General features: G+C 44.3%; 1 protein-coding gene across 4 annotated transcripts in view; it reads left to right on the top strand.

The window, feature by feature from the left end:
* Positions 1 to 298: 298 nt before the first annotated feature.
* Positions 299 to 12,330, top strand: part of PDGFD (platelet derived growth factor D) — a 144,269-nt gene continuing 132,237 nt past the window's right edge. For all 4 annotated transcript variants that reach the window (XM_069014746.1, XM_069014758.1, XM_069014754.1 and 1 more), the window contains exon 1: positions 299 to 785. In XM_069014746.1, the coding sequence (XP_068870847.1) occupies positions 656 to 785 (130 nt within the window). In that variant the 5' untranslated portion in view covers positions 299 to 655. The remainder of the gene's footprint in view (positions 786 to 12,330) is intronic.

A 12,330-nucleotide genomic window follows, 5' to 3' on the forward strand; every position in this document is an offset into this window, starting at 1 on the left:
TTCACTCCGCAGCGCGGACAGCCCCCCTCCTCGCACCACCCCTCCTGCCACTTTTTGCCCGGAGTGGAGACGGCGCGGCCGGTAGCTCAGGGAGGGCCCGGGCACGGCTCCCACCCCTTCCCCCGGGCCCCCTTCCCCCCGGCCCCCGGCGCGGAGAGCGGGGCGCTCCCGGCGCTGCAGACCCCGGCGGCGGCTCCCGCGGCGCGGCGGGCGGGGCGGTGCGAGGCGCGGTGCAGCCCGGCGGCGGCCGCGGGGGAGCGCGGCTGCGGCAGCCCCCGCCTGCCACTGGGGCACGGCCGTGCTGGACGAGGGGAGTGGGCGGCGGTCCCGGCCCGGGCGCTCCGCACCTCTGCCGAGTTTGGCCGGCCCAGAAGGGCAGCGGAAAGTTCAGCATGCAGGAAGTTTGGAGGCAGCTCGGAGAGTAGCGCGGCGGCGGTGACCGCTGCTTCGCGTGCTCTGGGGTTCTGCTTTTTTTCCTTTTTTTTTTTTTGGCGGGGATCGTACCTTTTTTTTCCCCCCTGCATACAGCTCCCCCAAACACACAAGCAACCCTCAACAACCAAAAAAGGGGGAAGAGAACACGAGTGAGGGAAGCACCCTCGGCGGGAGAGCCCGTTTCTTCGCAGAGACACGGTCCCGCTCGCAGCTGGTCCCAATGCAACTGCTCATCCTCCTCCTGCTCTACGCCGTCGTCTGTGCGAACTTCTGCAGCCGTCAGGGCACCACCGCCCCTGCCCAGAGCGGATCTATAAAAGCCTTGCGGGCTTCCAACATCAGGCGAGATGGTAAGTGTCCTGCTGCTTTATTTATTCCCAAGGGCTGCTTTCGCGGGGGATGCCCTGAGCGCGCCCCGGGGCTGCCGTTCCCCTGTCCCGGGAGCGAGGGCCCTGTCCCGAGAGGACGACGGGGGTCGGTCCAGGTGGGGTCCCGTTCCGGGGGAGATCGGCCAGGGCGTGGGGGACCAGGACGTGTGGCCAGGGGGCAGGAGGGAGATGTGGGCTGAGGGGGCGGCTCTGCCCGGCGGCTGCACCTCCGGGCGGTCCCAAACTTCTCGGGGCAACTTCGAGGAGGTTTCCCGGGAGTCGGCGGAACCTCCAGCATCCCCTCCGGGCTGCGGGCGGCACCTCGCCACTTCGCCCCCGACAACGCGGAGTGCTCGGTCCCGGCTGCCCAGGCGGGCCCCGCCGGGCGTCCCTCAGCACCCGCGGCCCGTGTCCTCCGTGTGCCTGTGATGTGCCGGCGGCGGGGCAGAGCGGGGCGAGCGCCGGCTCCGGGGCGGCTCCGGCCGCACAGGCGCCGCTGCGGGGGCTCTCAGGGGCCGTGTGTGCGGGGCGCCGCCGTCGCCCCAGGGCTCCTTGGCGGGAGCGGGATCGTCTCCCGGCCCTGCCACAGCCTCGCCGCCTTCGGCTCCTGTAAGGGCTGTCGGCGTGTTGCTCTCCTGGGTAGGGGACTTTATCGACCGGAGGGTCTGAGCCCAGGGCTCGATGCTCCTCTGGCTCTGCTGGACACTGCCCCACCAGGACTGGCCTCGTCCCTTGTGATGCCCGGGGATGGTGAGCACCCAGCAGGGCCGCAGCGAGCCCTCGGACACCGCCCGCCCCGTAGGAAGGGTGTTTTCAGCCTGAACTCCGGTGCGGTTCCCTCCGGGAGCTGCCGGCAGAGGATGTTCCGGACAGCCGAGGTGCTGCCCAGGGTCTGCAGCGCAGCAGTGTGGGACGCAGGTGCCTCGAGTGAACGTGGCCGTGTGCTGTGGCCCCACGGGGAATGAATTGGGAGACTGCATGAAAACAGCGCTGCTGAACTTCACCTCTAGGATCCACGATTATCAGTTTGGGAAAAGTGATGAGCCTCTGGCCAGGGAGCAGCCTGATGTGTTCCAGCCGCACGTGGGAGAACCTGCTTTTGCACGTTGCCATGTACCTTCTTACATGGCGAAATGTAAAAATGCATCTTGAAAATGAACAGAGTTAACATCAGTCTTCGAGTTAACATCTTCCAGTTGACAGCATTTATATATTCTATAAACCCTTTTCAAAACCCCAGTCACTTGAGCCATTTCCAAGACTGTATTTGCCAGTGTTTATTTTCCAGCATGTATACAATGCATGTAATGGGTATACAGTTGATTTGGGAAGATGTTTTTGTTTAAAGTTTGGAGCCATATTGAACTTAATAATATTTTGTATGCCTTTCCTAGTCACTTAAAGAAGACTTAGAGAAGGTGGAGGATTTTTTTCTAAGAACTGAAATGTTAAGTCAGGAAACAGGACAGAATTGCAGTTCCTTCTGATACAGAAATCAAATTTATTCTCATTAAAAAAAAGTATGTGTTTGTAATAAAAGTATATATGTGTTATTTCTGTTTCATTCTTTAAAACTATTTTGTGTTTTATCAAGCTTCATGACTTGTTAGCCTGCCATCTTAAACTTCATAGAAGAACTGAGACCATCTCTGAACTAAGCTAAGCAAGCTTCCATCCAACTCAAACTTCAGACAAGCTTTTTCATTGAAAACTTACGTACTTAGAACATCAAAATATGTGTTACACTGATCTCTGTATAGTCAATGAAGAAATCACTAACCCCTAATAGAAATAAGGTTTTCATCCTAATGGCAATATGATGGATGTTTTACTCCTGTGGTGTAAATTGCTTCTTGGAGTGATGAAGAGAACATGCATCTGAAATTATTAGTTAATTGGTCTCTTCCTAGTTGTGATCATTCAACATTGTGATTAAACTTTGTACCTTTAAAATTACCTGAGACAACCTGTAGTGGGTGATCTTTGTGGGTACCAGGTGGACTAATACTGGGGCTGTTGGAAAGTGGCAGATCTATATGTAATTACATCCTACTTTTCATCTTTGCTGGGACGTGTGCTAGTGAGCTCTGCAGCCTACAGTGAAAAGTGCCCATGCTGAAGTCAGACATTTCTGCAGTTCTTGAGTGGATGTTGTGGACATTCTGAGGAGGTCACAGACTCTGATGACGGCTAGCATGCTGCAGGCTTGCTCTCTCCCTGTGCTTGGGAATCTTGTTGCTTTTTCTCTGCAAAGGACCATGCATTCTTGTGTGACCAGTGGAGCTGGGTGTGGGGTTACAACATTTAAAGCAGATCAGTTGCTGATCCCTCTGATTTTACTCAAATGAAACTGTTGCTTGAGTTCCTTGAATGAGGATCTATATTTGTGCAGCCAGAGGTTTTGAGCAGTATTCCAAATGTTGAATGCATGTGATGAGCTTACAAGCAAACTGTTTAGACCATGGTTGGCTGTAGGCCACTAATAGTATTTCTGTCTTTCGTAATTCGCAGTGGTGTTTTTGTGTTGTTTTGGTCTGAAGCAATGATGTGGAACAGCATGAAAGACATGTGTGTTGCATTGCTGAGTCAGACAGTATTTTTTGCTTTGTAAATATTTGCAGACATGACAACACAGAATGGGATCTGAGAGCACACAATACATTGGGGTAAATGTCTTCCAACACTCTTTCTCAAAACACACAGCAAGCATAAAAAGTTTAATATTATGCTCTGGGTTGATGATCATGATTATTGGGTTGTGAAATTAAAAGAGATACTGAAGAGGAAACAAGGCCCACTTCAAAAAATATCTTGGCAAGTGCAAGACCACCTGCACATTTTTATTAAAATTTTATTTTTTTTTAATTCAGTTTTCAGTTGCTTCCAAGCAGGATAAACTCTGCATACACAGAGTTTAATATGGAGGCTTTTTCTTGCTTCTGGCCAAAACAAACCTTTGCAGTGTGCATGATTCAATATTGCCTTTCTTCTTCCAGACTGAAAGAAGTTGGCCTATTTGTAATTGCTCTTACTTAAGACTGAAGTTGCTCTGATAAGAATCTATAGATGAGGGCAGCACATACAAAAAATTGCCATTTAATGCCTACCAGATCTAACCAGACTGTACTTTCTGCTGAAGATACTAAGAATATAAATAACCTGCTTACAAGACATCCTCTTGTCCTAGTGGAAGGACGGTCATTGATGACTCAGCAGTCCAGTGTAGCACTAATCAATTTTTTAAAGTGTCCTGGAGGTGCCAGCAACATTTATAGCACAAGTACTGCTGTTCACTTAGAGCGTTTATTAATGCTATTAAGTACTTTGAAGTTCATCAGAATAACACACAGGTCTTCCAGATGCCTCCATTGTTCTGTTTTGACTCAGTTTCCCAGTTTGCAGTTTGGAGGTAATACTGCCTAATTACAAGAAGTCTGATGTTTTGTTTCTCTTATTTTTGTTGTTTGTGTGTACTAGGAGATGAAAAGTGGGAGATAACAACTGCTAAATAATATTATTTACTATATAATCTCTAACTGAAACATCACATGCTTTTTCTTATCTGTGATTGAACAAACATCTGTGTAGTCTAGGAAAGTATGCCTAGGCTGTATCTTCAGACTAAGCGTTACCATACATATTTTAAACTTCAAAATCCAGAGTTTAAAGAAAAGACAGAACAGAACAGACAGCATAGTGTCAAATCATTTTAGTATATAAACAACTGAAAGCCATGGAATCAGTATCTTCTGATGTGGATTTGAAACCATAACATCAGATGACTGGAGATAAGACTCTGCACTCTTGTGGTTTTCATTATGAATCCAGAAAAAAAGGAATTTTCAAACTTTGATTTGCTTGTGCACCATCAAAATACAAAGGAAAAACTGTACTATATCATTCTGGGGAACTGCCAGTAGCTTTTGGCTCCTTAAGGGCCAGTCCAAATGGATGTGTGCCATTAACTCTGTCCTCTTTTTCCCTGTATTGGCTGATGCCTAATCACAGGGAAAAGTATATGGTGATTTGGGCAGTATTCTCTCACCAAGTAAGTGTTAAGTGTCTGCTCTTGGGAGAAGATGGTGTTGTTTTCTGTTTTTTGGTTGTTTGATTGGTTGGTGTTTTAAAGAGGGTGGGTTTAGATTAGATGCTTTAAGGTCCCTTCCAACCCAAGCCATTCTGTGATTCTATGATTTTATGGTATTGGGAGAAATTCTTTACTGTGGATGTGGTGAGGCACTGGCACAGGTTGCCCAGAGAGGCCTGCTCAAGGGGTTTCATCAAGCTGATCTAGTGCAAAGTGTCCCTGCTCTTGACAGAGGGATTGGAACTAGATGACCCTTTCAACCCGAACCATTCTGCGATTCTATGATTTTATGTTTCCATGATTCTATGAAATGTCTCTAGTATCAGTAGTAGTATAGAACATCAGTTTTGGAATGAACTTACTGAGTTCTTTTATAATAGGCTTGTATACATTTTTTAGAGGACTCTGGTAACATAAAATTGTGTCAACTGTAAAATGGAAAAAATAAATTGGGTTTTATAGGCTTCATTTCCCCGTTTCCTAGATTTTATATAGAAGTGTGTATTTCAGGCTTCATCAGTTTAAAAAAAAGTCTTACTAATTTCCCTGCAGTAATGCACTTTGGTCTACAATTATCTGACTTTGATGATGTCTCTTATCTGTATAATTAACAGTTTGGGCTGAAATATCAAAGGATATTGCAGGAGAATTCCAACCCTGACTCAGCAGGAAGCAGCGTAGAGGAATTCTCTAAAGGAACTTGAAATATGTTTTATCAGGCAGATGTATATCATGTAGTGGAAGTCACTATAAATTCTTCAGTCTCTTGAAACTTCTTGGTTTTTGTTTGGGGCTTTTTTAAGTATTAGTATGAAGCTGAATTAGGCCAGCTAATTTGTAAAGGGCCTGAGGAAAAAACTTGGTAATTGTATTGCTTTGATTTGTAGAAACTGAACAGTGCTGAAAATCTAAAATAATGTGGGGAGTTCTTTTCCACTGTCATGCCACGGAAATGTTGTGTTTTATAAAACATCTAGGAATAGGCATAAATAGAAAATTCACAGGGGATCATTAGCACAGTAATAATTATCATGTGCTTAACTTCGACCATCTTCATAATTCCTTTAAAGTTAAGGGGTTCAAGTCATACAGGATGGTGTAATAGGAAAGCTGGAATAGCTTATATGTAAATGAGGTGAGAAAAAATAACTATATTTTATGATGAACTAAGAGTACCAAGTATTTGCAAAATTAGGAATTGTAGAATTGTTTAGGTTGGAAAAGACCTCCAAGATCATCAAGCCCAGCTGTTAACTCAGCACTCATACAGTTGGCCTTGGGCCATTGATCCAGCCTGTCCAGATCCCTCTGCAGAGCCTTCCCACCCTGCAGGAAACCAACACTCCTGCCCAGCTTGGTTTTATCTGCAGACTGGCTGAGGGTGCATTCTCTCCTCTCATCCAAGTCATCAATAAAGATATTAAACAGGACTGCCCCCAGTACTGAACTCTGTTGAACTGACTTGTGAGCAGCTGCCAGCTGGATGTAACTCCATGCAGCACCACTCTCTGGACTCAGACAATCGGGCAGTCTCTTATCCAGGGAATAGTGCACCCCTCCAAGCCATGAGCATCTGGTTTCTCCAGGGCAATTCTGTGGGATATGGTGTCAGAAGCTTTACTAAAGTGTCTTGGGTCTGGCTGAGATGGAGTTAATTTTCCCCACAGCAGCCTTCACAGTGCTGTGGTTTGCACTGGTATTTAGAAAGGTGTTGATGACACAGCAGTGTCGTGGCTGCTGCTGAGCAATGCTGGCACAGCATCAGTGCTGTCTCTCTAACATTCTGTCCCCATCAAGTGGCTGGGAGTGGAAAAGGTCCGGAAGGGGACACAACTAAGCCCAAATTAACCAAAGGGGTATTCCACACCATATCACATCAGCTCAGATAGTAAAGTTAAGGGAGGGAGGAGGAATGGCGGGCATTCGTTATTTTACAGTGTTTGCCTTCCGGAGCGATTACTGCGTGTGCTGAAACTCTGCTTCCTGGGATGTGGCTGGATACCACTCCCTGATGGAAAGTAGAGAATAAAGTTTTTTCTCTTTGTTTATGCACACCAAACTTCAGCTTTTTTTTGCTTTAGTAAACTGCCTTATCTCAACCTACCAGTTGTTTTCCATCTTATTTTCTCTCCCCTCTCCTGCTGGGAAGGGGAGAGATAGAGAGGCTTGGTGGGCACTTGTTGTCCAGCCAAGGTCAACCCACTACATAAAGTCCAGGCAGACAACATCCACAGCTGTTTCCCCTCTTCCACTGAGTGGGTCATCTGGTCACAGAAGGAGATCAGGTTGGTCAGTCAGGACCTGCCTTTCCTAAAGCCATGCTGACTGGGCCTGATCCTCTGGTTGTCTTGCATGTTCTGTGTGAAGACACTCTGTTTACGAGCTGTTCTGTGACTTTTCCTTGCACCAGGGTCAGGCTGACAGGCCTGTATGTCTGTGTATCCTCCTTCTGTCCATTCTCGTAGATGGGTGTCACATTTCCTGACCTCCAGTTAACTGGACCTTCTGGATTTGCTAGCACTCTTGGTAAATGGTGGAAAGTGGCTTGGTGACACTTCTGCCAGCTCTCTCAGGACCTTTAGGTGGATCTGACCATTTCCTCTTGGATTGTGGGGGCTTCATTCTGCTCTCTGTCCCTCTCTTCCAGCACAGGAGGCTGGATACCCAAAGAAAAGTGGTTTTACTATCAAAGCCTGAGGCAAAGAAGGCTAAGTACCTTCAGCTTTTCTACAGGCTTTGTTGCTATGCTTTTGTCAGTTGTATTTAATCTATCAAAATAAAAAAAGTATATATATCGTAGGCCTGAGTCTTTTGTACATGCCTTTGCAGAATATAATTTGTATCTTTAGAATATTGTCTAGTATAGGAAAATAGATATTTACCTATCACAGAATCACAAAATATGTTGATTTGGAAGGGACCAGGAATTATCATTGAGTCCAGCTCTAAGCCCTGCACAGGATATCCCCAGAAGTCACACCGTATGCCTGAGAGCATTGTCCAAACGATTGTACAGAATGCATAAATTAAGGACAGAAGTACAAGGAAGTGAGATTAAGCACACTTGATATAGTTGGTTCCAAATCAAAATTAAAATTATAAAAATATTTTACCTGGGAATTTTTTTTTAGAGTACAAAAAAAAAACCCCACACCCCAGGTTGAATATAATTTTTTGAAGTTCTAGTTGAACAGTGAACTATTAGACCAATATTTGAACCTAACTATTAGTTAAGATCTTTGCATGATTTTGGTAGCTATGTAATTTATGGAATTTGGGTTGAAACCAGTTATGTTTAATAATGTCAGTTTTTCAGGTTGCTAGTTGAAATTCTGAAAGAAATTTTCACATTAAAATTTTTATTAATTAAAAAGGAACTTATTAGGAAAAGGATTATCAAGGCAGAAATTTGTTAACAAAATAATATACAAGTTAACTACAATGTATTTCTGTCACTCCTTCTTTAGACTGTGTTTAGATTACGTAAAAGGAATATAGCCACAAATGTATATTATTTATACAGTAAGAAACTCCTTTGGGGAGCTGTAAATTAAAAGGACAGGGAATGGCTTTTATTTCATAACTCTAATATACTGTATGTACAAAAGATACAGCAGGAATTCATGTGTTTTATGCTCCAGTCTTTTCCTATGGATTGTCTTGCTAATACTAAAATGTATCTGCAGCAAATTACAGACTGATCTCTTTAAAAACAAAATATCTTGCAGGACTGGCACTCAATGCAGGGTAGGCACCTACACGTGATACCAGAGTCCCAAAGGCCTCAAAATACCATTTCCTTGTTGTCTCCAGAGCAGTAATTGCAATTTCTTGAGGTCACTTCCAACCTCAGCCATTCCACAATGGCATCTACCACAGCTGAGAGAGGAGTGGTGATGGGTGGAACACATTGGTCCTAAGAAGTAGAGCTTGCCTTTCCCATCTCTTCCATCCTGCTCCTCCTTTTTCCCACTCCCCTGCTTCCCCCATGTGCAGCAGTAGCAGGAACATGGAGTCCGGTCCTTTACATCTCTGGGGACAGCTGTGCCCCTTTTCCTTGCCATCCTCCTCCATTCCTTGTGTAGCTGCACTCAGTTTTGCTTACCCATCTGAGAAACCTTGGGTTAACTCTCAAAGTTTGTAGCATGATCCCAAACCTAGAGAAGGGCTGCCCTGGCTTGCTTGGGCTTTTGTGCACTTACAGGGATTAGACATCAAGATATTAAAGGAATCCTAAGAAATACCATGAAGGCTCTGTGTTGGCATTCTCTGTAGTAAGAATTTGCCCACTAATGCAGGGAAATTTAGTAGTAATCTTCTAGTCAGTTGATTCAAGCTGTATTCAAGAATTGCCTCCAAAATCCCTGCTATTGTATTTATGAGGTTGATTACCTTATAGCACATTTTGGATTAAAGAGAGCACTTATATGACTGCTTCTGGTGAGGTTCTCTTGGCTAAAATACTGGATTGCGTATGTTGTTTGGCAGTTTGTTTCAAATCAGTCTCCTGTTTACAAAGCTAAGGAAGTGTCCTGTTTACAGTGTGAAACTGGTGATACTTTCTTTTGGGAGTTTTGGTTTGGCTCTAATATTTTTGGTGGTGAAAAAATCCTACATGATCTCAAGCTTCCTGTTGTAGTTGAGTAATCTTCAGTTTCATGTTTCCTTTTTGATCTGTATCCCATGCTGTGAAGGCCAACATTTCCATATTTTTGCTTTGGCAATTAGAGCTCTGCCTATCTGGAGATGGTGGAGGAGGACACACTTTTACCTTCTGATCAAACTTCCTGCCAATGTATTTTAGCCCTGCTTTGCCTTGGGACTTGATGATATTGAGACTCTGTAAAACTATTCATTAAACACTAGGTCTATGAAGAACTTGAAAAATAGCCATCTTGACTTTTGTTGCACTAAAATCAATGACAAAACTTCCCTCAGTGCTTCTTGTGGAAACACCTAGCACACAGTTCACATGAATTAATACAGGATAAAATAAAATGCTTAGAAATTCAGTGATGAGTTTGTAATAAAATCAAAAACTCACAGAAATGTTTAGTTTGAAAAAGACCCTAAGATTGAGTCCAACCATAAACATAGCACTGCCAAGCCCACCACTAAACCATATCCCTTAGTGTCACATCTACACATCTTTTAAATCCTCTAGGTCTAGTGCCTCAAACACTTCCCTGGGTAGCCTGTTCCTGTGTTTGACAACCCCTTCAGTGAACAAATCTTTCCTAATATCAAATTAGAACCTCACTTGGTGCTGCTTGATGACATTTGCTCTTGTCCTATTGCTATTTGGGGGATCAAACCCCACTTGGCTACACCCTCCTTTCAGGCAGTGGGAGAGAGTAATAAGGTCCCCCAAGCTTCTTTTTCTCCAGGATGAACATCCCCAGTTCCCTCGGCCACTCCTCATCAGAGTTGTAGTCCAGACCCTTCCCCAGCTTCGTTTGTTTTTGGATGTGCCTCAGCACCTCCCTTTCTTTCTTGTAGTAAGAGGCTTGTGTAGGTAAGATTTACAATACTCACAGTTAAGATGTTCAGTTAGTGTCCATACACTGAGAAAAACCAGACAAATCCTTTGCAGTGATAGAGACGGAGGGGTAACTGATGTATTAAAAAAAAAATGCCCTAAGGTATATCACTGTGTCCCGCAGCCATAGGAAGGAGAAGATCCAGCAGGCAGGAATTGTGCAGCAAGATTGATTTATTTAATTATTTTACAAACTCTTTTATAGACTTTTTTTCTGCATAGTCTAATTGGACAAAGGATCAGCCACCCGCTGGGGGTGATTGGCTAAAATCCTAAAACATCTATTTTCAAAATATTTTTCTACTGTACTATAAACAAGACTTTTCAAGGCTGCAGGTGTGTGGTTGTTTACATGACTCTGCTACCTCTTCTGTGAGAGAGAAAAATCTCACAATGGCTTAGAAAATAGCAAGAAAATCCTTGCTAGCAGCATTTTTGCATCCACACTGATGTAGTTACAGATTGTGTAGCAAAAATACAGAACAAAGCCTTGTATTCAAATGTATGCTTTCTTTTTCTCCTATATTGACTACCTGATGTGTCACACACAGGATATCCTACAAGTGACTTCAGCTGCAGTACATTTCTAAACAAGGCCGTAAGGAAACCTGTCAGTGTCTTGCATTGTTTGTTTGTTTTTTAAAGAGTTTCCAAATGTAATATGCGTGGGTTTCTGTTATTGTTTCTTTTTGGATCAGTTGCAAAAGATTTTTCTCATAGTTGAATGTATTTCTAATCTGATGTGACTCACGAAAAAAAGTGGATTGAGGACAAAGCAGAGACCCAGACTGGTTAGAGAGAAGGAATAAAAATAGATACACAGAATGTTGATCACCGGAAGTACTGTGGGATCTGGACACCCTTTATGTACTGTTCTGCCCTTAATTTTTCAGCCAATTTTCTCAAAAGATAAATCCTTTGCCTTAACAAACCAGTGGCAGTAATGCTGAGTGAGAACAGCAAGTAGGTGGTGATAATGCCTTGAGATTCTTTGTGGAGATGAACTAACACAGCTTCTTAATCGCAATACCACAGCAGGGATAATCACTGATAGGAGAAATTTCACTCACACATCCAGATGTCAGTAAAAGGGTTTAAGACCTCCTTGCAGAAGCTTACAGAGAATCTGCTGCTTTGAAACTGATAGAAAGCCCCAAAGTTAGGGCACTGTTTCTCTTAGTGGATCAGGTTGTAGGTCTGTTCCCTTGCTCCATTAGTCACATTCATGTTGCTTTGTTAGGTTTCTGAATGTTTGGCAGCTAGCACAGGGGGATGCTGCTTTGCTTCATCGCTGTCCATATGGTGTGACCTGGGGTTCCCAAACCCCCAGGTATGCATGTTATCACTGTTACTCTAGAAAGATTTCTTTGAAGTAGTGAGAAGGTGAAAGGGATTCTTTGCTTCTTTCATCCTCCTAATAGAAGAGAACTGTTCTATACCTCAGCAGGGTTGGTTTTATTTTTGTTTGGAAATAACACTTGTCACCCAGGAGAGCTTAATGATATGGCATGCATTTCTCACCAGTTTCTGTTATTTATAAGATCCTGGAAAATTAAACTCTTCTTTTAAACTGAATATAAAACTCTTGCATCATATAGTAGTGATCTGGCTGATCCTAGTACATGTGTGGTCTGCTGTTACATAATTAGCATTTGCAAACATTTGAACCTCCAGAGTCAGTTCTCTGATGGTGCATACCCTGTTAACTCTGCAGTATACTTACGGTGTCTTGAGTGGTGCCTCTGAGAGATGGCTGCAGTGACAACCCCACCGTTGCAGCCCCCTTGAGTAATGTTGAGGTGTCTTGGGTCTGTCCTTGGACCTGCATGGCAAAGCCCCATCTCCGTACATACAGCCTGCCTCCCAACAGACTTAAGGAAACAAGTAATTCCCTTGGCCAC

This window comes from Aphelocoma coerulescens, chromosome 1 (genome assembly GCF_041296385.1).
Source record: "Aphelocoma coerulescens isolate FSJ_1873_10779 chromosome 1, UR_Acoe_1.0, whole genome shotgun sequence".
NCBI lineage: Eukaryota > Metazoa > Chordata > Aves > Passeriformes > Corvidae > Aphelocoma > Aphelocoma coerulescens.